This window comes from Heterodontus francisci, chromosome 14 (genome assembly GCF_036365525.1).
Source record: "Heterodontus francisci isolate sHetFra1 chromosome 14, sHetFra1.hap1, whole genome shotgun sequence".
NCBI lineage: Eukaryota > Metazoa > Chordata > Chondrichthyes > Heterodontiformes > Heterodontidae > Heterodontus > Heterodontus francisci.
Genome location: NC_090384.1, coordinates 30,495,948 through 30,523,852, shown reverse-complemented (window position 1 = coordinate 30,523,852; position 27,905 = coordinate 30,495,948). Strand labels below are relative to the sequence as shown.

The 27,905-nt window shown below is 51.6% G+C and overlaps 1 protein-coding gene across 3 annotated transcripts in view; it reads left to right on the top strand.

The window, feature by feature from the left end:
- The window catches only part of arhgap1 (Rho GTPase activating protein 1), a 63,736-nt gene that overhangs the window by 23,619 nt on the left and 12,212 nt on the right, over positions 1 to 27,905 (top strand). For all 3 annotated transcript variants that reach the window (XM_068045949.1, XM_068045950.1, XM_068045948.1), the window contains exons 7-10: positions 6 to 104; positions 17,516 to 17,608; positions 18,160 to 18,236; positions 20,287 to 20,364. In XM_068045949.1, coding sequence (XP_067902050.1) covers positions 6 to 104; positions 17,516 to 17,608; positions 18,160 to 18,236; positions 20,287 to 20,364 — 347 coding nt within the window. The remainder of the gene's footprint in view (positions 1 to 5; positions 105 to 17,515; positions 17,609 to 18,159; positions 18,237 to 20,286; positions 20,365 to 27,905) is intronic.

Here is a 27,905-nt window from a genome sequence, read left to right as displayed (position 1 = left end):
TCCAGCATGAAGTTTGGCCGGAAGATCCTGTATGTGAATCATTTGAGTGAACTTGAACAGTACCTGAAGTGTGAGCGCATGGTGATCCCAGTGTGTGTGAAAAGGTAAGTCAGTCTCAATCTGGGTTGTCCAACATATGGCACACGGGCCAGGATCCTGCCCATGAAAGCTTTCCACCCGGCCCAAGGATGTAAACTGTACCGAGCTGTTCTTCATCCTCGCCAGGAGTCGGCAATGTGTCCGTAAACAGACACCAGTGTCCGTGGTAAAAAAATTTTGAGGGCCGTGACTGGTAATTTCAGAGATGAAAAATTTCCCATTGGCTTCTTATTCCAGACCGACCTTAAAAAAAAAAATCGCAATTTCACAGCTGACAGTTCTGACTTTTTTTTTTAAAGACCTCTGGAAAACCATGAGTTTGCACACCACTGTTTCTGCTCCCAGCACCTATCAGCTGTGAAACTGATATTGCAATTTAAAAAAAAACTGATCAACCACAAAGCTGCTCTGCTCAGCCTTCCCACTCTCTGCAACTGTCAGATTGAGAGAGGGGGATGTGGGTGGTGGTGCGGGGACAGAGAGAGAGGGGGACTGGGGAGGAACAGAGAGAGAGATAAGGATAATAATCAGGGTGTGACAGGAAGGGACAGTGTGTGCAAATTTAAGAGTGAGCCAGCAGATAAGACTAGAGGTTGTGAACTAACAGAGTGGGGGAAGGGTTTGGGAGAGGTGAGATTTCGAAATCCAAAGAGAGGCGCCAAGGCATCGGAACAGTGTAGCATTGTGGATAAAGACATGGAGAATGGGACAAGAAAGGACAGAGAGTTTAACAGAAATTGTACATCAGCAAATAAGGTAATTGAAGGGATTAGAAGCAAAAAAAATGCAATTAAAGGTTCTATATCTGAATGCATGAAGCATCTGCAATAAGATAGATGAACTAGTGGCACAAATAGAGGTACATGATTTAGATCTATTCGCCATTACAGAGACATGGTTACATGGTGATCAAGGTTGTAAAATAAATATTCTGGGCTACACAATATTTTGGAAGGACAGACAGAATATCAAAGGAGGAGGGGTCGCCTTGAGAATAAAGGATGATATAAGGATCTTCGTGAGAAAGGATCTGGCCTCAGAAGATCATGAAGTAGAATCAGTTTGGGTGGAAATAAGGAATAGCAAGAATCAGAAAACACTTGTTAGGACTAGGTGAGAAAGCTATATAGGGGTTAGTTACTATCTTCACCTGGTCTTATTACAACAGGATTTAATTTTAAACACTGTATTTTGAGCTCTCCCTTTGTGAATTCTTGTTCACAGCTTTCCAATTATAAGGCAAAGAAATGAGCACAAACAGGTCTTCTTTGGTTTAAAGAAGAAAAGTGAAATTTATTAAAATTAAACTCTAATGTGGTTCACGCTTATGGATATACGACGCATGCACACGCGATATACACATGCAGGTAGGGACAGCAAAGAGAAGAAAAGATATGGTGGAACAGTTTGAGGCAATATCTTGTTACGCTTCAAGCTCACGGTTAGTCCTTTTGTATGTAGTCTTGCTTTTGACGGGGCCCAGTGTTCTTCTTAAACCTTGTTCACGTCAGAGACTTTTCTCTCTGAGTTTCACGTGTTTTCACAAGATTCAGTTCGGTGGGAAGGAGATGGGACCAGGCATACTGGAGAGGCTGTTATTCTTGTTTCAGTTCCAGGAGCACATGGCGTTTTGATCTCTTTTCCTGTTGGGTTCAAATTTAAACAGCCAGCTAGTCATGTGACCTAAAACTGTTTTGACCACCACTTCTGTGTATTGGGGAAGCAACAACTTGGGTCCCTTTTGTTCCAACACTGCTAGTTACTATGCAAAAATGTCTTTCCAGTCAGGGGCTTGCAATTTTAAGTTTTATTGTTCATGTGGCGAAATAATGTGTGCCTCAGTCTTGGCAGGTGGGGTTTTGCCTGACACCTCCACACCAGGGAAATGAAATGCAATTTGAAGAAAATTGTGCATTTCAATACAAAGTTTGAGAGAAAGATAAGATCTTCTTTGGCCTCCTTATCTCGAGAGACAATGGGTAAGCGCCTGGAGGTGGTCAGTGGTTTGTGGAGCAGTGCCTGGAGTGGCTATAAAGGCCAATTCTAGATTGACAGGCTCTTACACAGGTGCTGCAGAAAAATTTGTTTGTCGGGGCTGTTACACAGTTGGCTCTCCCCTTGCACCTCTGTCTTTTTTCCTGCCAACTGCTAAGTATCTTCGACTCGCCACACTTTAGCCCCGCCTTTATGGCTGCCTGCCGGCTCTGGCGAACGCTGAAACTGACTCCCACGATTTGTGATCAATGTCACAGGACGTCATGTCGCGTTTGCAGACGTCTTTAAAGCGGAGACATGGACGGCCGGTGGGTCTGATACCAGTGGCGAGCTCGCTGTGCAATGTGTCTTTGGGGATCCTGCAATAATATAGGGGGGAGGGAGGGGGGTGGGAGGGGTTACAGGGAGAGAGTGAGTGGGGGGGTTGCAGAGAGAGAGAGAGAGAGAGAGAGGGGGGTTGCAGAGAGAGAGAGAGAGAGAGAGGGGGGTTGCAGAGAGAGAGAGAGGAGGGGGGTTGCAGAGAGAGAGAGAGAGAGAGGAGGGGGGTTGCAGAGAGAGAGAGAGAGAGGAGGGGGGTTGCAGAGAGAGAGAGAGAGAGAGAGGAGGGGGGTTGCAGAGAGAGAGAGAGAGAGAGGGGGGGGGGTTGCAGAGAGAGAGAGGGGGGGGGTTGCAGAGAGAGAGAGAGAGAGAGAGGGGGTTGCAGAGAGAGAGAGAGAGAGAGAGAGAGGGGGTTGCAGAGAGAGAGAGAGAGAGAGAGAGAGAGGGGGGGTTGCAGAGAGAGAGAGAGAGAGAGAGGGGGGGGGTTGCAGAGAGAGAGAGAGAGAGAGAGGGGGGGGGGTTGCAGAGAGAGAGAGAGAGAGAGGGGGGTTGCAGAGAGAGAGAGAGAGAGGGGGGTTGCAGAGAGAGAGAGAGAGAGGGGGGTTGCAGAGAGAGAGAGAGAGAGGGGGGTTGCAGAGAGAGAGAGAGAGAGGGGGGTTGCAGAGAGAGAGAGAGAGGGGGGGGGTTGCAGAGAGAGAGAGAGAGGGGTTGCAGAGAGAGAGAGAGGGGTTGCAGAGAGAGAGAGAGGGGGGTTGCAGAGAGAGAGAGAGGGGGGTTGCAGAGAGAGAGAGAGGGGGGTTGCAGAGAGAGAGAGAGGGGGGTTGCAGAGAGAGAGAGAGGGGGGGTTGCAGAGAGAGAGAGAGGGGGGTTGCAGAGAGAGAGAGAGGGGGGTTGCAGAGAGAGAGAGAGGGGGGTTGCAGAGAGAGAGAGAGGGGGGTTGCAGAGAGAGAGAGAGGGGGGGGTTGCAGAGAGAGAGAGAGGGGGGTTGCAGAGAGAGAGAGAGGGGGGGTTGCAGAGAGAGAGAGAGGGGGGTTGCAGAGAGAGAGAGAGGGGGGTTGCAGAGAGAGAGAGAGGGGGGGTGTTGCAGAGAGAGGGGGGGGGTTGCAGAGAGAGAGAGAGAGAGAGAGGGGGTTGCAGAGAGAGAGAGAGAGAGGGGGGGGTTGCAGAGAGAGAGAGAGAGAGAGAGAGGGGGGGGTTGCAGAGAGAGAGAGAGAGAGAGGGGGGGGTTGCAGAGAGAGAGAGAGAGAGAGGGGGGGGTTGCAGAGAGAGGGGGGGGGTTGCAGAGAGAGGGGGGGGTTGCAGAGAGAGAGAGAGAGAGAGGGGGGGGTTGCAGAGAGGGGGGGGTTGCAGAGAGAGAGAGAGAGAGGGGGGGTTGCAGAGAGAGAGAGAGAGGGGGGGTTGCAGAGAGAGAGAGAGGGGGGGTTGCAGAGAGAGAGAGAGGGGGGGTTGCAGAGAGAGAGAGAGAGGGGGGGTTGCAGAGAGAGAGAGAGGGGGGGTTGCAGAGAGAGAGAGAGGGGGGGTTGCAGAGAGAGAGAGAGAGAGGGGGGTTGCAGAGAGAGAGAGAGAGAGGGGGGGTTGCAGAGAGAGAGAGAGAGAGGGGGGGTTGCAGAGAGAGAGAGAGAGAGGGGGGGTTGCAGAGAGAGAGAGAGAGAGAGGGGGGGTTGCAGAGAGAGAGAGAGAGAGGGGGGGTTGCAGAGAGAGAGAGAGAGGGGGGTTGCAGAGAGAGAGAGAGAGGGGGGGGTTGCAGAGAGAGAGAGAGAGGGGGTTGCAGAGAGAGAGAGAGAGGGGGGGTTGCAGAGAGAGAGAGAGAGAGGGGGGGTTGCAGAGAGAGAGAGAGAGAGAGGGGGGGTTGCAGAGAGAGAGAGAGAGAGAGGGGGTTGCAGAGAGAGAGAGAGAGGGGGGGTTGCAGAGAGAGAGAGAGAGGGGGGGTTGCAGAGAGAGAGAGAGAGGGGGGGTTGCAGAGAGAGAGAGAGAGGGGGGGTTGCAGAGAGAGAGAGAGAGGGGGGGTTGCAGAGAGAGAGAGAGAGGGGGGGTTGCAGAGAGAGAGAGGGGGGTTGCAGAGAGAGAGAGAGAGGGGGGGTTGCAGAGAGAGAGAGAGAGGGGGGGTTGCAGAGAGAGAGAGAGAGGGGGGGTTGCAGATAGAGAGAGAGAGAGGGGGGGGTTGCAGATAGAGAGAGAGAGAGGGGGGGTTGCAGAGAGAGAGAGAGAGGGGGGGTTGCAGAGAGAGAGAGAGAGGGGGGGTTGCAGAGAGAGAGAGAGAGGGGGGGTTGCAGAGAGAGAGAGAGAGGGGGGGTTGCAGAGAGAGAGAGAGAGAGGGGGGGGTTGCAGAGAGAGAGAGAGAGGGGGGGTTGCAGAGAGAGAGAGAGAGGGGGGGTTGCAGAGAGAGAGAGAGAGGGGGGGTTGCAGAGAGAGAGAGGGGGGGTTGCAGAGAGAGAGAGAGAGGGGGGGTTGCAGAGAGAGAGAGAGAGGGGGGGTTGCAGAGAGAGAGAGAGAGGGGGGGTTGCAGAGAGAGAGAGAGAGGGGGGGTTGCAGAGAGAGAGAGAGAGGGGGGGGTTGCAGAGAGAGAGAGAGAGGGGGGGGTTGCAGAGAGAGAGAGAGAGAGAGGGGGGGTTGCAGAGAGAGAGAGAGAGAGAGGGGGGGTTGCAGAGAGAGAGAGAGAGAGAGAGGGGGGGTTGCAGAGAGAGAGAGAGAGAGAGGGGGGGTTGCAGAGAGAGAGAGAGAGAGAGGGGGGGTTGCAGAGAGAGAGAGAGAGAGAGGGGGGGGGTTGCAGAGAGAGAGAGAGAGAGAGAGAGGGGGGGTTGCAGAGAGAGAGAGAGAGGGGGGGTTGCAGAGAGAGAGAGAGAGAGAGGGGGGGTTGCAGAGAGAGAGAGAGAGAGGGGGGGTTGCAGAGAGAGAGGGGGGTTGCAGAGAGAGAGGGGGGGTTGCAGAGAGAGAGAGAGGGGGGGTTGCAGAGAGAGAGAGAGGGGGGGGTTGCAGAGAGAGAGAGAGGGGGGGTTGCAGAGAGAGAGAGAGGGGGGGTTGCAGAGAGAGAGAGAGGGGGGGTTGCAGAGAGAGAGAGAGAGAGGGGGGGTTGCAGAGAGAGAGAGAGAGAGAGAGAGGGGGGGTTGCAGAGAGAGAGAGAGAGAGGGGGGATTGCAGAGAGAGAGAGAGAGAGGGGGGATTGCAGAGAGAGAGAGAGGGGGGATTGCAGAGAGAGAGAGAGAGGGGGGGTTGCAGAGAGAGAGAGAGAGGGGGGGTTGCAGAGAGAGAGAGAGAGGGGGGGTTGCAGAGAGAGAGAGAGAGGGGGGGTTGCAGAGAGAGAGAGAGAGGGGGGGTTGCAGAGAGAGAGAGAGAGGGGGGGTTGCAGAGAGAGAGAGAGAGGGGGGGTTGCAGAGAGAGAGAGAGAGGGGGGGTTGCAGAGAGAGAGAGAGAGGGGGGGTTGCAGAGAGAGAGAGAGGGGGGGTTGCAGAGAGAGAGAGAGAGGGGGTTGCAGAGAGAGAGAGAGAGGGGGGGTTGCAGAGAGAGAGAGAGAGGGGGGGTTGCAGAGAGAGAGAGAGAGGGGGGGTTGCAGAGAGAGAGAGAGAGGGGGGGTTGCAGAGAGAGAGAGGGGGGGTTGCAGAGAGAGAGAGAGAGGGGGGGTTGCAGAGAGAGAGAGAGAGGGGGGGTTGCAGAGAGAGAGAGAGAGGGGGGGTTGCAGATAGAGAGAGAGAGAGGGGGGGTTGCAGATAGAGAGAGAGAGAGGGGGGGTTGCAGAGAGAGAGAGAGAGGGGGGTTGCAGAGAGTGAGAGAGAGGGGGGTTGCAGAGAGAGAGAGAGAGGGGGGGTTGCAGAGAGAGAGAGAGAGGGGGGGTTGCAGAGAGAGAGAGAGAGAGGGGGGGTTGCAGAGAGAGAGAGAGAGGGGGGGTTGCAGAGAGAGAGAGAGAGGGGGGGTTGCAGAGAGAGAGAGAGAGGGGGGGTTGCAGAGAGAGAGAGGGGGGGTTGCAGAGAGAGAGAGAGAGGGGGGGTTGCAGAGAGAGAGAGAGAGGGGGGGTTGCAGAGAGAGAGAGAGAGGGGGGGTTGCAGAGAGAGAGAGAGAGGGGGGGTTGCAGAGAGAGAGAGAGAGGGGGGGGTTGCAGAGAGAGAGAGAGAGGGGGGGGTTGCAGAGAGAGAGAGAGAGAGAGGGGGGGTTGCAGAGAGAGAGAGAGAGAGAGGGGGGGTTGCAGAGAGAGAGAGAGAGAGAGAGGGGGGGTTGCAGAGAGAGAGAGAGAGAGAGGGGGGGTTGCAGAGAGAGAGAGAGAGAGAGGGGGGGTTGCAGAGAGAGAGAGAGAGAGAGGGGGGGGGTTGCAGAGAGAGAGAGAGAGAGAGAGAGGGGGGGTTGCAGAGAGAGAGAGAGAGGGGGGGGTTGCAGAGAGAGAGAGAGAGGGGGGGTTGCAGAGAGAGAGAGAGAGAGGGGGGGTTGCAGAGAGAGAGGGGGGGTTGCAGAGAGAGAGGGGGGGTTGCAGAGAGAGAGAGAGGGGGGGTTGCAGAGAGAGAGAGAGGGGGGGTTGCAGAGAGAGAGAGAGGGGGGGTTGCAGAGAGAGAGAGAGGGGGGGTTGCAGAGAGAGAGAGAGAGAGGGGGGGTTGCAGAGAGAGAGAGAGAGAGAGAGAGGGGGGTTGCAGAGAGAGAGAGAGAGAGGGGGGATTGCAGAGAGAGAGAGAGAGAGGGGGGATTGCAGAGAGAGAGAGAGGGGGGATTGCAGAGAGAGAGAGAGAGGGGGGGTTGCAGAGAGAGAGAGAGAGGGGGGGTTGCAGAGAGAGAGAGAGAGGGGGGGGTTGCAGAGAGAGAGAGAGAGGGGGGGTTGCAGAGAGAGAGAGAGAGGGGGGGTTGCAGAGAGAGAGAGAGAGGGGGGGTTGCAGAGAGAGAGAGAGAGGGGGGGTTGCAGAGAGAGAGAGAGAGGGGGGGTTGCAGAGAGAGAGAGAGAGGGGGGGTTGCAGAGAGAGAGAGAGGGGGGGTTGCAGAGAGAGAGAGAGAGGGGGTTGCAGAGAGAGAGAGAGAGGGGGGGTTGCAGAGAGAGAGAGAGAGGGGGGGTTGCAGAGAGAGAGAGAGAGGGGGGGTTGCAGAGAGAGAGAGAGAGGGGGGGTTGCAGAGAGAGAGAGAGAGGGGGGGTTGCAGAGAGAGAGAGAGAGGGGGGGGTTGCAGAGAGAGAGAGAGAGGGGGGGGGTTGCAGAGAGAGAGAGAGAGAGAGGGGGGGTTGCAGAGAGAGAGAGAGAGAGAGGGGGGGGGTTGCAGAGAGAGAGAGAGAGAGAGGGGGGGGGTTGCAGAGAGAGAGAGAGAGAGAGGGGGGTTGCAGAGAGAGAGAGAGAGAGAGGGGGTTGCAGAGAGAGAGAGAGAGAGGGGGGTTGCAGAGAGAGAGAGAGAGAGGGGGGTTGCAGAGAGATAGAGAGAGAGGGGGGTTGCAGAGAGAGAGAGAGAGAGGGGGGTTGCAGAGAGAGAGAGAGAGGGGGGGGGTTGCAGAGAGAGAGAGAGAGAGAGAGGGGTTGCAGAGAGAGAGAGAGGGGTTGCAGAGAGAGAGAGAGGGGTTGCAGAGAGAGAGAGAGGGGGGTTGCAGAGAGAGAGAGAGGGGGGTTGCAGAGAGAGAGAGAGGGGGGTTGCAGAGAGAGAGAGAGGGGGGTTGCAGAGAGAGAGAGAGGGGGGTTGCAGAGAGAGAGAGAGGGGGGTTGCAGAGAGAGAGAGAGGGGGGTTGCAGAGAGAGAGAGAGGGGGGTTGCAGAGAGAGAGAGAGGGGGGTTGCAGAGAGAGAGAGAGGGGGGTTGCAGAGAGAGAGAGAGGGGGGTTGCAGAGAGAGAGAGAGGGGGGTTGCAGAGAGAGAGAGAGGGGGGTGTTGCAGAGAGAGAGGGGGGGTGTTGCAGAGAGAGGGGGGGGTTGCAGAGAGAGAGAGAGAGAGAGAGAGGGTTGCAGAGAGAGAGAGAGAGAGGGGGGGGGTTGCAGAGAGAGAGAGAGAGAGAGAGAGGGGGGGGGGTTGCAGAGAGAGAGAGAGAGAGAGGGGGGGGTTGCAGAGAGAGAGAGAGAGAGAGGGGGGGGGTTGCAGAGAGAGGGGGGGGTTGCAGAGAGAGGGGGGGGGTTGCAGAGAGAGGGGGGTTGCAGAGAGAGAGAGAGAGAGAGAGGGGGGGGGGGTTGCAGAGAGGGGGGGTTGCGAGAGAGAGAGAGAGAGGGGGGGTTGCAGAGAGAGAGAGAGAGGGGGGGTTGCAGAGAGAGAGAGAGGGGGGGTTGCAGAGAGAGAGAGAGGGGGGGTTGCAGAGAGAGAGAGAGAGGGGGGGTTGCAGAGAGAGAGAGAGGGGGGGTTGCAGAGAGAGAGAGAGGGGGGGTTGCAGAGAGAGAGAGAGAGAGGGGGGTTGCAGAGAGAGAGAGAGAGGGGGGGTTGCAGAGAGAGAGAGAGAGAGGGGGGGTTGCAGAGAGAGAGAGAGAGAGGGGGGGTTGCAGAGAGAGAGAGAGAGAGGGGGGGTTGCAGAGAGAGAGAGAGAGGGGGGGTTGCAGAGAGAGAGAGAGAGAGGGGGGTTGCAGAGAGAGAGAGAGAGGGGGGTTGCAGAGAGAGAGAGAGAGGGGGGGTTGCAGAGAGAGAGAGAGGAGGGGGGGTTGCAGAGAGAGAGAGAGAGGGGGGTTGCAGAGAGAGAGAGAGAGAGGGGGGGTTGCAGAGAGAGAGAGAGAGAGAGGGGGGGTTGCAGAGAGAGAGAGAGAGAGAGGGGGTTGCAGAGAGAGAGAGAGAGGGGGGGTTGCAGAGAGAGAGAGAGAGGGGTTGCAGAGAGAGAGAGAGAGGGGGGGTTGCAGAGAGAGAGAGAGAGGGGGGGTTGCAGAGAGAGAGAGAGAGGGGGGGTTGCAGAGAGAGAGAGAGAGGGGGGGTTGCAGAGAGAGAGAGAGAGGGGGGGTTGCAGAGAGAGAGAGAGAGGGGGGGTTGCAGAGAGAGAGAGAGAGGGGGGTTGCAGATAGAGAGAGAGAGAGGGGGGGTTGCAGATAGAGAGAGAGAGAGGGGGGGTTGCAGAGAGAGAGAGAGAGGGGGGGTTGCAGAGAGAGAGAGAGAGGGGGGGTTGCAGAGAGAGAGAGAGAGGGGGGGTTGCAGAGAGAGAGAGAGAGGGGGGGTTGCAGAGAGAGAGAGAGAGGGGGGGTTGCAGAGAGAGAGAGAGAGGGGGGTTGCAGAGAGAGAGAGAGAGGGGGGTTGCAGAGAGAGAGAGAGGGGGTTGCAGAGAGAGAGAGAGAGGGGGGGTTGCAGAGAGAGAGAGAGAGGGGGGGTTGCAGAGAGAGAGAGAGAGGGGGGGTTGCAGAGAGAGAGAGAGAGGGGGGGTTGCAGAGAGAGAGAGAGAGGGGGGGGTTGCAGAGAGAGAGAGAGAGGGGGGGTTGCAGAGAGAGAGAGAGAGAGGGGGGTTGCAGAGAGAGAGAGAGAGAGAGGGGGGTTGCAGAGAGAGAGAGAGAGAGAGGGGGGGTTGCAGAGAGAGAGAGAGAGAGAGGGGGGGTTGCAGAGAGAGAGAGAGAGAGAGGGGGTTGCAGAGAGAGAGAGAGAGAGAGGGGGGGGGTTGCAGAGAGAGAGAGAGAGAGAGAGAGGGGGGGTTGCAGAGAGAGAGAGAGAGGGGGGGTTGCAGAGAGAGAGAGAGAGAGGGGGGGTTGCAGAGAGAGAGAGAGAGAGGGGGGTTGCAGAGAGAGAGGGGGGGTTGCAGAGAGAGAGGGGGGTTGCAGAGAGAGAGGGGGGGTTGCAGAGAGAGAGGGGGGGTTGCAGAGAGAGAGAGAGGGGGGGTTGCAGAGAGAGAGAGAGGGGGGGTTGCAGAGAGAGAGAGGGGGGGGTTGCAGAGAGAGAGAGAGAGAGGGGGGGTTGCAGAGAGAGAGAGAGAGAGAGAGAGGGGGGGTTGCAGAGAGAGAGAGAGAGAGGGGGGATTGCAGAGAGAGAGAGAGAGAGGGGGGATTGCAGAGAGAGAGAGAGGGGGGGTTGCAGAGAGAGAGAGAGAGGGGGGGTTGCAGAGAGAGAGAGAGAGGGGGGGTTGCAGAGAGAGAGAGAGAGGGGGGTTGCAGAGAGAGAGAGAGAGGGGGGGTTGCAGAGAGAGAGAGAGAGGGGGGGTTGCAGAGAGAGAGAGAGAGAGGGGGGGTTGCAGAGAGAGAGAGAGAGGGGGGGTTGCAGAGAGAGAGAGAGAGGGGGGGTTGCAGAGAGAGAGAGAGAGGGGGTTGCAGAGAGAGAGAGAGAGAGGGGGGGTTGCAGAGAGAGAGAGAGAGGGGGGTTGCAGAGAGAGAGAGAGAGGGGGGGTTGCAGAGAGAGAGAGAGAGGGGGGGTTGCAGAGAGAGAGAGAGAGGGGGGGGTTGCAGAGAGAGAGAGAGAGAGAGGGGGGGTTGCAGAGAGAGAGAGAGAGAGAGGGGGGGTTGCAGAGAGAGAGAGAGAGAGAGGGGGGGTTGCAGAGAGAGAGAGAGAGAGAGGGGGGGGGTTGCAGAGAGAGAGAGAGAGAGAGAGAGGGGGGGTTGCAGAGAGAGAGAGAGAGAGGGGGGGTTGCAGAGAGAGAGAGAGAGGGGGGGTTGCAGAGAGAGAGAGAGAGAGGGGGGGTTGCAGAGAGAGAGAGAGAGAGGGGGGGTTGCAGAGAGAGAGGGGGGGTTGCAGAGAGAGAGGGGGGGTTGCAGAGAGAGAGGGGGGGTTGCAGAGAGAGAGAGAGAGAGGGGGGGTTGCAGAGAGAGAGAGAGGGGGGGTTGCAGAGAGAGAGAGAGGGGGGGTTGCAGAGAGAGAGAGAGGGGGGGTTGCAGAGAGAGAGAGAGAGAGGGGGGGTTGCAGAGAGAGAGAGAGAGAGAGAGAGGGGGGTTGCAGAGAGAGAGAGAGAGAGGGGGGATTGCAGAGAGAGAGAGAGAGAGGGGGGATTGCAGAGAGAGAGAGAGGGGGGATTGCAGAGAGAGAGAGAGAGGGGGTTGCAGAGAGAGAGAGAGAGGGGGGTTGCAGAGAGAGAGAGAGAGAGAGAGAGGGGGGTTGCAGAGAGAGAGAGAGAGAGAGGGGGGGTTGCAGAGAGAGAGAGAGAGAGGGGGTTGCAGAGAGAGAGAGAGAGAGGGGGTTGCAGAGAGAGAGAGAGAGAGGGGGTTGCAGAGAGAGAGAGAGAGAGGGGGTTGCAGAGAGAGAGAGAGAGAGGGGGTTGCAGAGAGAGAGAGAGAGAGGGGGTTGCAGAGAGAGAGAGAGAGAGGGGGTTGCAGAGAGAGAGAGAGAGAGGGGGTTGCAGAGAGAGAGAGAGAGAGGGGGTTGCAGAGAGAGAGAGAGAGAGGGGGTTGCAGAGAGAGAGAGAGAGAGGGGGTTGCAGAGAGAGAGAGAGAGAGGGGGTTGCAGAGAGAGAGAGAGAGAGGGGGTTGCAGAGAGAGAGAGAGAGAGGGGGGTTGCAGAGAGAGAGAGAGAGAGGGGGTTGCAGAGAGAGAGAGAGAGAGGGGGTTGCAGAGAGAGAGAGAGAGAGGGGGTTGCAGAGAGAGAGAGAGAGAGGGGGTTGCAGAGAGAGAGAGAGAGAGGGGGTTGCAGAGAGAGAGAGAGAGAGGGGGGTTGCAGAGAGAGAGAGAGAGAGGGGGTTGCAGAGAGAGAGAGAGAGAGGGGGTTGCAGAGAGAGAGAGAGAGAGGGGGTTGCAGAGAGAGAGAGAGAGAGGGGGTTGCAGAGAGAGAGAGAGAGAGGGGGGTTGCAGAGAGAGAGAGAGAGAGAGAGGGGGTTGCAGAGAGAGAGAGAGAGAGAGGGGGTTGCAGAGAGAGAGAGAGAGAGGGGGTTGCAGAGAGAGAGAGAGAGGGGGTTGCAGAGAGAGAGAGAGAGAGGGGGTTGCAGAGAGAGAGAGAGAGAGAGGGGGTTGCAGAGAGAGAGAGAGAGAGGGGGTTGCAGAGAGAGAGAGAGAGAGGGGGTTGCAGAGAGAGAGAGAGAGAGGGGGTTGCAGAGAGAGAGAGAGAGAGGGGGTTGCAGAGAGAGAGAGAGAGAGGGGGTTGCAGAGAGAGAGAGAGAGAGGGGGTTGCAGAGAGAGAGAGAGAGAGGGGGTTGCAGAGAGAGAGAGAGAGAGGGGGTTGCAGAGAGAGAGAGAGAGAGGGGGTTGCAGAGAGAGAGAGAGAGAGGGGGTTGCAGAGAGAGAGAGAGAGAGGGGTTGCAGAGAGAGAGAGAGAGAGGGGGTTGCAGAGAGAGAGAGAGAGAGGGGGTTGCAGAGAGAGAGAGAGAGAGGGGGTTGCAGAGAGAGAGAGAGAGAGGGGGTTGCAGAGAGAGAGAGAGAGAGGGGGTTGCAGAGAGAGAGAGAGAGAGGGGGTTGCAGAGAGAGAGAGAGAGAGGGGGTTGCAGAGAGAGAGAGAGAGAGGGGGGTTGCAGAGAGAGAGAGAGAGAGGGGGTTGCAGAGAGAGAGAGAGAGAGGGGGTTGCAGAGAGAGAGAGAGAGAGGGGGTTGCAGAGAGAGAGAGAGAGAGGGGGTTGCAGAGAGAGAGAGAGAGAGGGGGTTGCAGAGAGAGAGAGAGAGAGGGGGTTGCAGAGAGAGAGAGAGAGAGGGGGTTGCAGCAGAGAGAGAGAGAGAGAGGGGGTTGCAGAGAGAGAGAGAGAGAGGGGGTTGCAGAGAGAGAGAGAGAGAGGGGGTTGCAGAGAGAGAGAGAGAGAGGGGGTTGCAGAGAGAGAGAGAGAGAGGGGGTTGCAGAGAGAGAGAGAGAGAGGGGGTTGCAGAGAGAGAGAGAGAGAGGGGGTTGCAGAGAGAGAGAGAGAGAGAGGGGGTTGCAGAGAGAGAGAGAGAGAGGGGGTTGCAGAGAGAGAGAGAGAGAGGGGGTTGCAGAGAGAGAGAGAGAGAGGGGGTTGCAGAGAGAGAGAGAGAGAAGGGGTTGCAGAGAGAGAGAGAGAGAGGGGGTTGCAGAGAGAGAGAGAGAGAGGGGGTTGCAGAGAGAGAGAGAGAGAGGGGGTTGCAGAGAGAGAGAGAGAGAGGGGGGTTGCAGAGAGAGAGAGAGAGAGAGGGAGGGGGTTGCAGAGAGAGAGAGAGAGAGAGGGGGTTGCAGAGAGAGAGAGAGAGAGGGGGTTGCAGAGAGAGAGAGAGAGAGGGGGTTGCAGAGAGAGAGAGAGAGAGGGGGGTTGCAGAGAGAGAGAGAGAGGGGGTTGCAGAGAGAGAGAGAGAGGGGGTTGCAGAGAGAGAGAGAGAGGGGGGTTGCAGAGAGAGAGAGAGAGGGGGGTTGCAGAGAGAGAGAGAGAGGGGGTTGCAGAGAGAGAGAGAGGGGGGGTTGCAGAGAGAGAGAGAGGGGGGTTGCAGAGAGAGAGAGGGGGGGTTGCAGAGAGAGAGAGAGGGGGGGTTGCAGAGAGAGAGAGAGGGGGGGTTGCAGAGAGAGAGAGAGAGAGAGGGGGGGTTGCAGAGAGAGAGAGAGAGGGGGGGGGTTGCAGAGAGAGAGAGAGAGAGAGAGAGGGGGGGGTTGCAGAGAGAGAGAGAGAGGGGGGGTTGCAGAGAGAGAGAGAGAGAGAGGGGGGGTTGCAGAGAGAGAGAGACGGGGGGTTGCAGAGAGAGAGAGAGAGAGAGAGGGGGGGTTGCAGAGAGAGAGAGAGGGGGGGTTGCAGAGAGAGAGAGAGAGAGAGAGAGGGGGGGGTTGCAGAGAGAGAGAGAGAGAGAGGGGGGGTTGCAGAGAGAGAGAGAGAGAGGGGGGGTTGCAGAGAGAGAGAGAGAGAGAGAGAGAGAGGGTTGCAGAGAGAGAGAGAGAGAGAGAGAGAGAGAGGGGGGGTTGCAGAGAGAGAGAGAGGGGGGGTTGCAGAGAGAGAGAGAGGGGGGGGGTTGCAGAGAGAGAGAGAGAGAGAGGAGGGGGGGTTGCAGAGAGAGAGAGAGAGAGAGAGAGGGGGGGTTGCAGAGAGAGAGAGAGAGAGAGAGGGAGGGTTGCAGAGAGAGAGAGAGAGAGAGGGGGGGTTGCAGAGAGAGAGAGAGAGAGAGAGAGTGGGGGTTGCAGAGAGAGAGAGAGAGAGAGAGGGTTGCAGAGAGAGAGAGAGAGAGAGAGAGGGGGGGTTGCAGAGAGAGAGAGAGAGGGGGGGGTTGCAGAGAGAGAGAGAGAGGGAGGTGACAGACAGTGGAGTGGGAGGTGTGGCTAGTGAGTGACTGAGTGGGGGGGAGCTAGTGAGTGAGTAGGGGTGGGGCTTGAGTGTGAGCGGGGGGCTCGAGTGGGTGAGCAAGTTGAGAGCCAGAATGAGTGAGCGAGGGGGGTGCCAGAGAGAAAGCGAGTGAGGAGGAGTGCATGAGAGCGAGCAAGTAAGGGGGCCGGGGCAGAGAGCGAACTAGTGAGGAGAGGCAGAGAGCAAGCGAGTGAGTGAGAGGGTGGCGGAGTGAGAGGCGAGGGGACAGGACGGGGTGAGCAGAGTAAGAGAGTGGCGGTGGGGGGGGAGTAGAGAGTGAGTGGGGAGGGGAAGAGAGTAAGAGAGGTGGAGGGACGGCGGGAGGGTCAGAGAGTGAGAGCGCCGAGGTCGGTGTGGGGGGGTGGGGGGGGGGAGGAAGGGGTGTCAGAGTTGGGGGAGGCTCTGGAACGCTGTTGGAGCGACAGAGTGAGAGAGCAGGGGAGCCAGAAAGTGGGAGTTGGCCAGAGGGAGAGAGGGGTCAGTGGGACTAGGGGAGGGAGATTGAGGGCCATGGGTGGAGTGGGCAGAAGGAACGGGGGAGGCCAGAGGGAGTGGGGTGGGCGAGAGGGATGAGGGGGACAGAGAGGCAGAGAGGGTGAGGGTTTGGTGACGGAGATGGAGGGAGAGGAGGGGAAAGAGAGATGGAGAGGGTGGCGAACAGAGGGAGTGAGAGAGAATGTGAGGGACGGGCGGGGGCTGAAGAGAGAGTGTGTTTGTCTGTCGCGGGGGTGGGGGTGACTGCCAGAGAGAGAGAGAGAGTGGGGGCATAGCCAGAGAGAGGGAGAGACACGGGGGTGGAGGGAGGGGGGGTGGTGGAGTTGGTGACAGACAAGGGAGTCGGGGAGTAACATAGAGAAGGGGGAACACGGGAAGAGAAAGATGGAAGCAGCGAGAGAGGAGGGGGAGAGAATGATCAAGAATAATCCTGACAGTTGTACATCAATCTGGAATACTCTGCTACAAGTGTGGAGGCAAACATTGTCTACTTGTACAGGTATCGCACTAAATCGGTGTCCAACATAGTGACGAGAAAGTAAGCAGTGCAAGAGGAGGGAGAGTAAGTGATCAAGATCACTCCTGACACTTGGACCTCTGTCTGGAATACTCAGCATCAAGAGACTGGATAGGCTTGTGTTGTTTTCCTTGGAGCAGAGAAGGCTGAGGGGGGAACCTGATTGAGGTATACAAAATTATGAGGGTCAATAATAGGATAGATAGGAAGAAACCTTTTACCTTCGCAGAGGGGTCAATAACCAGGGGGCATAGATTTAAGGTAAGGAGAAGGAGGTTGAGAGGGGATTTGAAGAAAAATGTTTTCACCCAGAGGGTGGTTGGTATCTGGAACACACTGCCTGAAGGGGTGGTAGTGGCAGGAACCCTCACAACATTTAAGAAGTATTTAGATGTGCACTTGAAACGCCATAGCATGCAAGGCTACGGGCTAAGTGCGGGAAATTGGGATTAGATTGGATAGGTGCTTGATGGTTGGCGCAGATGCGATGGGCTGTAGGGCCTGTTTCTGTGCTGTATGACTCTATGGCTCTAAGTGTGCGGGCAAACATTGTCTACTTGTGCGACCAAAAAAATGTCAGGTATCTCACTAAATCTGTCTCCAACATAGTGACCAGAAAGTAAGGCAATAAATTATTCTCATTTAAAGTTTCCACAAAAATGCACATTTGTTGTTTTGATTAATAGTAAGATGAGCTCTCTCAGAAATTGTCTCACCGGCTCCCTATGGACAAAGATTGTAATGTGGCCCCCCCACGCGAGTCGATTGGACACCCCTGGTCTAAATCATATCCCTGTGTGAGAGAGGTTCTATTGGTCAGTTTCAGGTAACTAAGTAGGACCCAGTTTGTAGAGGGATTGTGATCATTTCAGGGGCATGTAATTTTTAATTTTCTCTTATTTTGGTGAATTTATCAAACATTCTATTTATATGAGATTGTTTTCTGTTGTATGAATATAATGTATGGTAAGTGGTGGTGGCTGCGGTGGAGAAGACCTATTTATGTAAGTGCTGTTAACTCTGTCCAAACTGATGCTATGGACTAAAAGACTGAAAGATGGGTTTAGCATCATATCTGTCAGCCTTGTAAATTGTCTCCCATTTCAGTTGTAAACCTTCTCTCTGCAGCCCTCACACCCCCCTAGTCTGAACCTTGCTGAATCACATCAGCATCTTTATGTAAACTCCCAGCTTTCACTTTTCATTGCGAAATTTGGAAAAATCTGAGCTCAGCCCCATGTCCTGACCTGGGCAGGTATGCAGTGATATGTTCCTAGTCCAATACCAGCCTTATTTTGTAACTGGCTGCTTTGAATTATGTGAGAACAGCCTGGCTATTTTCCAGATGTTGTACCTTGCACTTTTCCTTCATTTGGGAAATGACATTGTTTAACGTGGCCCACTCCCCACCCCAACTGGCCTTCCCACCCAGTTACAGCAGTTGAGATTGTAAATTGACATGTCATTTGGAGGCCTTTTTTCAGTCCTCTTGAATCTTTTAAAAGTCAGAGGTATTCAACTGTACATTCTGTTTATTCAGAGTTATCAAATTGAATCAGCTTGGCTCTATTGGTGGAACTCGTGCATCTAAGTCTGAATATTGAAGGTTTCAGTCCCCCTAATGACTTGAGAGCAAAATTTAGGCTGCTACTCTAGTATTACAGGAGTGCTGCATTGTTGAAAGTGCTGTTTTATTGAAAGTGCATTTTTCAGATAAGATATTAAATGCAGGCCTTGTCCACCTGTGCCGGCAGAAGTAAAAGATTCAGTGGCGTTATTTGAAGTGCAGCGTTCTTTTGCAGCCCCCGCTTATATACTTCCTTTAGCTAATGTCACCAGAAATATTATCCGGTCAATCATTTCCTATTTATGGGAATTTGTGTGCAAATTGGTTGCCTTGTTTACCTACATGAAGTGTGACTGCACTTTAAAAGTGATCCATGGCCCTGAAGCACTTTGGAGGATCCGCAGAATGTCTTTTGTTTGGAATTAATGCTTTGATTTCATTGCTTGATGGCAAGGGCTCTGTCTGTCGATTGAGTTGTCCTTATCTGTTCTTGATTTTGTTTTTAGGTTTGATGAGAGTATCCAAACAGTTCAGAAACCCATTCCACCAGAACCTAAAAAGCAGTTGCCTCACCAACAGTTTGGAATCTCACTTCCAGCGTAAGTAATTCCCATGAGTTTTGGTGTCAGTTCCCTGATAAAAGTGATGTTTCTTCTGTTCAGTTTTCCCTTCCTCTTCTGGTGGCCGTGACTGCTTCCTGGATTACAGTTCCTGGTACTTCAACCACTCTTCATGGGTAAGACAGTAGGCCCAATTCTGTATGTGTTTGATTCCCCATATGCTTGTAGTATCCAGCAGCATCGCTGTTTAGAGATTATGACTGACTGACTCCTTCTCAGCCGCCTTTCCCCAGGCACTTGCTCAGCGTGCATGAAATACATTTTTTCTCAGAATTGCCTAAATCAGGAGTTCCTGACCACAGTTGGGGAGGCCATGAGCAGAGCTGCTGTATCTGTGCCATGTGTGCTTAAAGAGAATACTTAAATTCTTTTGTGGGCAACACAGTATATGTCATCCTGAGTGTTTGCCAGCTACTTAGTCACTTCTCTCCTTGTAGCTCTGTATGTCAGCAGAGAAAGAGTGGGCTGGTTTTTTATCAATTGTTTAGTTCCCAAATTTAATATTTGATTTCAACCTTTTGTTTGCTTAGGCTCAGAGAAAAGGACCCTGATCACAAGGCCATTCCACTAGTAATGGAGCAGTCAGCCGCTTACATTAAGAAGCACGGTGAGTGACATATCCTTCAATCAGAAGAAACCAGCTGCAGACATGATCCGTATTTCCTTCCTTTTTTTCCTGTTAATTTTCTTCCTTTCTGACTATAAAAGTCATTGACTCCTTATTGGGATATAGTTCCACAGCTGCTGGTTGCCCTCTATTGCCTGGCCGGTTGCTATTACTAGTGTATGAGTAGTGGCAGTAAGCGACAACAGTTTATTTGACCATGGATGATGGGTTATTGAAGCCAAGCCTGATGTGCTCCTCCCCCGATTCCCACAAATGTACATTTTCAGCAATTGGAGCCAGTTGAAAGCAGCCAACTCAGAGCAATCTGAGATCAAAGCTGGCACCTTCCTGCTCTATATGGCTGGCTGACCCAGTGGATTGAATTTCATTTCCCATCTTGGCACTCAGTAGTTCATGGCAAAGGAAGATATTGGAGCTATTTCATAGCCTCACAAACACACCTTTCTCCAACTTTTACTGGCAGGCTTCACCCTGCCCTCCTCTCTTGAAGGTTGACTCATTGCTGGGATGTAGTTTCGTATGTGCTAGCTCCCTCTTACTCACCCAAGCACCTCTTCTGCCGTGTGCAAGCACAGACTGCAGGCTTCTGTCAATTGACCTGACACAGCCCTCACATACTGCCCACTCCTTACTTGCTACTGGATAGAGATTGGGACAGGGAATCCTTACCTTTTTTTCTCTTCTTCCTAACTCAGGGACACTGAAGCCAATTGTAGTACTCCTACTTTGGACTGTGATTAGCCAATATAGGACCGAGCAGTGATAAAACCTAGGGCATGCTGGGCTGCATGGTTCAACTACTCACTGCTTTAGCCAGTTAAATAACTGAGGTGCTCTAATTTTAATTCATGCTAATTTTATGTCAATACACAGTTATTGAATCCTCACTTATATAGTCAGTAGCTTTGAGAACATTTGTTGCATCATATTAATTCCACCCCCTCCCCCCCCACCCCCACCCCAAACACACACAAAGTTTCTCACAAAACTAAATGTACTCTCAAATTCTTTTTCACTGCTGGTTTCATAGAATAGTTACAGAACAGAAGGAGGCCATTCAGTCCATTGTGTCTGTGCTGGCTCTCTGCAAGGTCAACTCTGCATTTACACACACTTTTTCTTCTTCATCTTACTCTCTATCTCTTTTGTCATCCAGGGCGCTCTGGCTTTGGTTTAAAGGCCTGCTCAGGTCTGCAAACAAAAACCCGACCTGAGCCTGACAGAACCACCTCCGACCCAAACCCGACCTGGCCCGAGTCCTTCCATTTTTTTCCCGTGCCTGACCCGACCATCAGTTAACTTACCTTCCGTTTTTCACATTGTTGCTGATCTGCACAAGCTTAAAATAGCTTTAACAATACCACCTTTCTCGTCAAAAATTAACAGTGGAGCCACTTACCTGTGATGGATCATGTCAGATCTGACCCCAAATGCCAGACCCGACGAATGTCGTCTGGTCCTGTCGGGTTCGGCTGGGTTAGCAGGCCTTTACTTTGGTTGCCCTACTTTCCCCTCTCATGGGAATGTACCTCAACTGTACCTGAACCATCTCCACTTTAAAGACAGCCCATTGTTCCTTTACTGTTTTTCCTGCCAATCTTTGATTCCAATTTACCCAGGACAGAAATAAAGCCAGAAATGCTGGAAATACGCAGCAGGTCTGGCAGCATCTGTGGAGAGAGAAGCAGAGTTAAACATTAAACATTAACTCTGCTTCTTGCTCCACAGATGCTGCCAGACCTGCTGGGTATTTCCAGCATTTCTTGTTTTTATTTCAGATTTCCAGCCTCTGCAGTATTTTGTTTTTATTACCCAGGACAGATCTGTTCCTACCCCACTGAAATTAGCCCTCCTCCAATTCAGTACTTTTACTCTAGATTGTCCCTTGTCCTTTTCCATAAATAACCTAAACCTTATAATACTTTGAGTGACCCAGGGAAAATATTACTCACCAGTATCATTGGCCAGTGTTGAAAGGATTAAAATGTTTGTGTCAATTCTGTTTGACATGTTGTCTACTCATCCTCAGGTCTGAACAAGGAAGGGATATTCCGCAGGTCAGCTAACATGTACCTGGTAAAGGAAGTACTCGATAAATACAATAATGGTGAGTGGGCTGCTGTACAAATTGCATTGAACATTACTAGGTGTATTTTAGTGTTTTGTGTGTGTGCCGACTCCCTCCAGGAAAAGTTGTCAAAAGGTTAGTGTTATGGTCAAGTGAGGAGGGGTCGAAAGGCTTCCCTCTTTTCCCTGTCCTTGTTTGATCACAACAGGTTTAATTCTTTCTTAAAGTGGATGTACTAGCCAATTCAGTAGGTGTTTGATTACTTACTTGCTATGATCATCATAAGAACCAATTGGATAGGTTTTCTTGAGTTAACAAAGGAAGAGGTTATCTTTATTGTACCTAAACAGAACTAATGAAAATATTAAATGACATGCCAACTTTCACACAAACACACACATGCACACTAGAGGTTTACACATACACAAATAGGTTACAGAGTGGGGAAAGGAAGATTGGTTGAGTTAGAGCCCATAGAAAAAAGGGTGATACAGTCTGTGGCATTTGGTGATTTGGCTGACTTCTAGCTGAATTCGATGGTCCTGACGCTTTTAGTTTAAAGAGATAGATGACTGGTTTGGTCGGGTTTTTTTTTGGAAATAGCGATGTGGATGATTTCTTCCAACGGGGTTTCTGATTTTAGCTGGAGTATGTAAAGGTGGTAAGTCAACAGGCAGGATTTGAAAGCTTTTAAGCTGGAATAGAGAGAGCGACCCCCACTGCACATGTCAGAGTCCAAAAGTTTCTCCTTTGCTGCAGAGAAAACACCAGCTTAAAACCACAGATGGGGAGGGGCTTGTCACATAACATTCTCTCAGTGATTCAAACATTGCAGTTCGCAGTATTTCTTCTTCTTGCTAAAAGAAAGAGAACAAACAGTTCCCTAAACTTCCTGGGTCTTGGTTCTTGCTGGGGAATTAGTAGGCATTTTGTCTTCCCTCCTCGCAGTCCTTGCATGTAGGGTCAAATGCTGGTACATCATCCTTGTACCTTTTTAAAATGTCTTAAAATATAAATTCAGATCTCCAGTCACTGGATTAAAGAAAATTATCATTTAACAAAGCACGTTGGCATGACACCTCCCCACCACACAAAATGAAATGTGACAATAGGAACATTTCATTATGAGGTCACAAATTAAAGAGAAACTGTACACACAAACCCCTCAAACTCACTGTCATAGCCATGTTCTCGTTTAATTTTTTTTTATCTGGGATTGTTCCTTGCTGAGCTAAATCCTACATAAAGCGTCAGTTATCACATTGTTTTTCCCTGCAATGTGGATAATCAGGTGGTAAGGTTGCAGAAGCAGGCTCCAATGAAAAAGCCTTGCATTATGAGTTTTGAATTTCTCTATAAAGGGCAAATGATTGTGGTCAGTATAAGCTATGGTCTCTCTATATCCATTTTGGACATATACCTCAAACATTTTGAGAGTCAGCAGCAGTCCTAGGGCTTCCTTCTCCAAAGTAGAGTATCTCCTTTGATGTTTGTTTAATTTTTTTGAGAAGTACCCAACTGGTCTCAATGCCTAACACATCATCTTGCAGCAGGGCGGCATCTACTCCTAGGTCACGAGCATCCACTGCTACTTTAAATGGTTTGTTAAAGTTTGGAGCTGCCAGCACCGGTTCATTGGTTAAGATGGCTTTCAGCCTCTCAAAAGCTGTTTGGCACCTCCCTGACCTCACTACCTTTGCTTCTTTCTGAAATTATTCTGTCAGTGGGGCGGTTAAAGTACTGAGGTTTGGGACAAACTTGCGGTAAAACCCACACATCCCCAAAAATCCCATTATTTCCTGTTTGGTCGTGGGGACGGGAAAATCTATCAGGGCCTGTGCCTTTGCTTCTCTGTGCAACACTTCTCCTTTGACCCCAATATGCCCTAGGTAAGTTACTTGAACTTCAGCGAACTCGCTCTTTGCAAGATTTACCACAAGGTCAACCGACTGTAACCTGCAGAAGAGGGCTATTAAATGGTCTAGGTGGTCCTCCCCAGGTGTCACTGTACACTGACAGATCATCCAGGTACACTGTACAGTTGGGCAGGCCAGCCACTACCTGGTTTATCAACCCTTGGAAGATGGCAGGGGTATTTCTTAATCCAAAGGACATCACTTGGCACCGGAATAAGCCGTCTGGGGTGACAAAAGCTGAGATCTCTCTAGCTTGGGGGGTGGTGAAGGGAACCTTCCAGTACCCTTTTAACAAGTTTATTTGGGTTTTGTAGGTAGCATTTCCTAGTCTATCTATACAGTCTTCCAGGCAGGAATTGGGTAGGAATCGGCTCTGGTCACTGTATTAATCTTTCTGTAATCAATGCAGAGCCTTGTTGAGCCATGAGGTTTGGGCACCAGCACAATCTGGGAACTCCAACTGTTCTGACTGGGCTCAACCAGCTTGTGCTCCAGCATATACTGAATTTCTTCCCAAACTTGGGTTAGTTTCCTGGGACCTAGGCAGTAGGGATTTTGTTTTATCGGAGGGGTCTTCTACATCTACGTTAGGGTTGTGCATGCTGGTTTGTCTCTGCAGATCCCTTTAAATTCTGTGAGCAGCCTTGTTAGGTCTCCTCAGGTCAACTTCAGAGCATGACTGGACTTATTTAAATTATTTTTTAACCATGTGCCTGCTTTTCATGTAGTCAGAGCTTATTTATTTATTTAGAGATACAGCACTGAAACAGGCCCTTCGGCCCACCGAGTCTATGCCGACCATCAACCACCCATTTATACTAATCCTATACTAATTCCATATTCCTACCACATCCCCATCTGTCCCTATATTTCCCTACCACCTACCTATACTAGGGGCAATTTATAATGGCCAATTTACCTATCAACCTGCAAGTCTTTGGCATGTGGGAGGAAACTGGAGCACCCAGAGGAAACCCACGCAGACACAGGGAGAACTTGCAAACTCCACACAGGCAGTATCCAGAATTGAACCCGGGTCACTGGAGCTGTGAGGCTGCGGTGCTAACCACTGCGCATTCTGCTATTAACAGTCTCTCTGGACTAATGCTTTGTCTTTTACCACAAGCAGTAACACACGCTTTTGCCTTTATCCCAGGACAGCTTTGTTATTTAATCTCTCCTGCCCTATCAAACGCCTTCCCCTTTGTTCTCTCCCCCATCCCACTCCACATCACTTGCTTAAAACCTAATTCTTTTCTAACCTTTGCCAGTTCTGATGAAAAGTCACAGACCTGAAACATTAACTTTGCTTCTCTCTCCATAGACACTGCCAGCCCTGATGAGTAATTCCAACACTTTTTGTTTTTGTTTCAGATTTCCAGCTTCTGCAGTATTTTGCTTTTATTTTAGGTCTCCTCTATGTTCTGCGCTCAAATAGGAGACTGCGGTGTCTAATTTCCCTAACATTTCAGGGTTAGCTAATCGGATGGTAGGGGGTGCGATTTGGGAATCCTCCCAGCCTTCCTGTAACTTGTCCTCTGTCCCTTTTGCCCTCGTCTTTCCTGACAGTCCTGTGCTTGTTTGTCCCCTTCCCAGCTGTGATACCGTTTTAGCATATTGATGTGGCACTGCTTTTGCTTTTTCCTACAATCTGGGGTGTCAATTATATAATCTAGCTAATTCTCTTTACTACTCTCTACGAGCCACTGAACTGGACCAGCCACATAAATGCTTTAACTACAAGAGCAGGTCAGAGGCTGGGAATTCTGTGGTGAGTAACTCGCCTCCTGTCTCCCTAATGCTTGTCTACCATTTACAAGGCACAAGTCAGGAGTGTATACTCTCCACTTGCCTGGATGGGTGCAGCTCGAGAAGCTCGACATCATCCACAACAAAGCAGCCTGCTTGATTGGCACCCCATTCAGCACCTTCAACATTCACTCCCTCCACCACCGGTGCACAGTGGCAGCAGTGTGTACCATCTACAAGATGCGCTGCAGCAACTCACCATGACTTCTTCGACAGCACCTTCCAAACCCATGATCTCTACCAACTAAAAGGACAAGGGCAGCAGATGCATCGGAACACCACCACCTGCAAGTTCCCTCCAAGCCACACACCATCCTGACTTGGAACTATTTCGCCCTTCCTTCACTATCACTGGGTCAGATTCCTGGAACTCCCTCCCTTACAGCACTGTGGGTGTACCTACACCACATGGACTGCAGCGGTTCAAGAAGGCAGCTCACCACCACCATCTCAAGGACAATTAGGGATGAGCAATAAATGCTGGCCTAGCCAGCAGCGCCCACATCCCACAAACGAAAAAAAAAAGCACTAACTCATGATCTCCAGGCTGAAATGTTCAGGTCTTGACATGTTTATCTGCCTGCCTTTTCATAGTTGTCTGGGAGGTTTGTAGGTGTTCCTGAGCCACCACACAGGTACTCGTGTGCCATTTTTGGAACATGGAGATATAGACTAACAGGGAAACTTTGTCACTGTGTCCCAAAAACTTCTCCTTGATTAGTTTAAGAGGACCTTTCACCTCGTGTCTGTAAACTAATTCAAAGGGAGTAAAGCCAGTGGACTCATTGGGTCCCTGGTAGCAAACAGAAGAAATCCCAGCCTTTTAACCCAGTCATGGGGGTACTCATAGCAGTATGCTCTGATCATTGTCTTTAGGTCTAGTGGTACCGCTGCAAAGCCCCGTGTGACTGTGGGTGGTAGGCTGAGGACTGTAGCTGGGTTATACCCAGATTACCCATGCCTTTTGAAAAGTACTGGACATAAAAGTTGTGCGCTGATTTGACTGGATCTCAGCAGGCAGCCCATATCGGGTGAAGAATTGGGTTAACCCCTCCACTTGGCAGAGATAGTTCTTAGGAGAATGGCTTCTAGAAATCGGGTAGCCTCATCTATAATGATGAGAAGATACTGGTAGCCCCTTTTTGTTTTTGGTAGGGGCCCCACATAATCCGCGAGCATTCTGCTGCAGTTCCCCAAAAGGAAATTAGGGGCGCAGGTTTTATTGCAGGTTGAGGCTTCCCCACAACCTGGCACATGTAGCAAGTCCTACAGAACTCCTCCACATCCTTGTGGAGTTGTTTCCACTGAAAATGCTGTCTGGTGCGGGCTTGGTATTTTTCTGATAGCAACATGTGCAGCCATTGGAATCTCAGTATTTCCCTATGGTACCTTGGCGGCACCGCTACCGGTGGACCACTGTTCACTGTTCGTCCGCAGGTCTGTGAGGAGGTCTTGACTTCCTCATCACCTCATCCTTTAAATAGTAGCGCTCTGGAACTCCCTCTGCTTCAGCTTCAGTTTGGGCAGTCTGTGCTAACTTTTTTAACCCTGGGTTGGCTTGTTGAGCCTCAACCAAGGAAGACCTGTTTTACCCATCCTTTGGGTCCTCGAACTTCCCAAAGAAGGTTTCAGATAACCAGACAGTAGGGTCATCTGTCTGCATTGCCAGTTCAGCCTCCTCTGACGGAGCTTGTTTGGCCTTGGACCGGGTCCCCACACAATCAGGAAAATTGCCATGGTTCTTTTCCTGTAACTGCTCTGTCTCCCTGACCTCTTTCGGTCTTTCTAAAACCACTGGGGAAGCTACCACCTTCGCTCGCACCAGATCATTACCCAGGAGCAGGTCGACCCCGTCCACAGGTAAACTAGGGACAATCCCCACGGTTACTGGTCCTGAAACAAGGTCACACTCCAGGTGCACCCGGTATACAGGTATGGCGATATACTTGCCTTCGATACTGTTTACTAGCACTCTAGCATTCAATGCACTCTCTGGGGGAAAGGTCATGCCTTTTCCCAGCAGAAGGGATTGGGTGTCCCCTGTATTCCACAGATAAGTTACAGAGTGGGGAAAGGTGGATTGGTTGAGCTAGAGTCCATAGAAAAAAGGGCTGTATTGTCTGTGGCATTTAGTGATTTGGCTGATTTCTGACTGAAATCGGTGGCCCTGAAGCTTTTAGTTTGAAGAGGTAGATGACTGGTTCGGTGGATTTCTTGGAGACAGCGATGTGGATGATATCCTCTAACGGGATTTCTGATTTTAGTCGGAGTATGCAAAATGGTCAGTCAACAGGCAGGATTTGAAAACTTTCAAGCTGGAATGGAGAGAGAGAGAGAGAGACCCCCAGTTAGTGTCTGCACATGTAAGCATCCAAAAGCTTCTCCTCTGCTGCAGAGAAAACACCAGATTAAAACCACAGATGGGGAGGGGCTTGTCTCATGACAATCACTCAGTCATTCAAACATTGCAATTAGCAGTATTTCTTCTTGCTAAAAGAAAGAACAAACAGTTCCCTTAAACTTTCTGGGTCTTGGTTCTTGCTGGGGAATTAGCAGACATTTCGTCTCCCCCTTCACAGACCTTGCATGTAGGATAGTGTTGCAAATTAGGTGACCATCCTAAGCTGCAAGCAAAGTCATCCTTGTACCTTTTCTTTTTAAATGTCTTTTAAAAAAAAATATATATAAATTCAGATCTCCAATCAGTGGATTAAAGAAAATTATCATTTAACAAAGCACATTGCCATGACAGTGTTTTGTTTTATTCTCTCCTATCATTTTCATACTGCAGTTCTTAGCCACTCCAGATTCAGCTGTTAAGGTGTTTGAAAGTAGCTTGGGTGCCTTGCCTTTTTAACTTCTAGTGGGAAAGAACAATGCCTGGGCAAGAACAAAAAACTTGGTGGGGTTAGGGGGTGAAATCACAGCATTAGATCAGTTAGTATTATCCCTCGGCCACATATTGACTTGGAGTACTCCAAATATAATGGCAGTATTGGAGTCTCAGTATCTTGTGCATTGTGAAAGTAGTTGAGAGCTCCTCGATGAGGTTTGTATGGACTTGTGCAAAGAGCTAGAAAGTCTGGCTAGTGTCTGTTATAAGCGCAAGATGCACTGGATGCTGGTCCACACAGGTACTGATGGTTCCTGCTTTGAGTCTGTCTCTGAAAATGCCTAGAAGGGGATCACTGGTTTATAAAGCGGCTAGACAGTTCATGCATTTGTCTCTGATTGAAGGATCTATCGATGCAGACGTCAACACATTGTTCTGCATGCAAGATCCTAAGTGTTTCACTGAGTGGTTTCTAAGGCACTGTGCAGCATTATTTCCTTTCAGTTGTATAATTACCCAGCAGTTTTTACTATGAGCAGCCAAAGCCTCCACATTGACTTAGGTTTGCTACCAGGAATTTGGGAAAGGTGAAGGTAACTTTCTTCTGACAGCTGTTAAAATGGTCTGACTGACAAACTGGGGGTTTCACATAACTGGAATTCTCTACAGTGGATGATTATGAAAATTTTCTCCTCTTGTGTGAGAAATATTGTTCACTTATTATCTTATCAAAGTAACTTGTTGCTATAATCTGTGCTCTGGGATAAAAGGAACATATTTGATTGCAGATCTGCATATTATAAACCTGTTTCCTAGCTCAGTTAGTTTCTTGGCTGGAGGAGTGGATTTCAGACTGGTTCCATAATTAGAAAAAAACAGAATTTTATATAAATGTTTTTGAGCCATGGTGCCGTGATTAGTCGATCCCATAGGGCTCTTATCCTGGCCTTTTTATAGCAAACCAGTTAAGGGGACTTGAAAGTGGAGCTTTTAGATATGTGAGTGATGTAAACCTGTGGGAA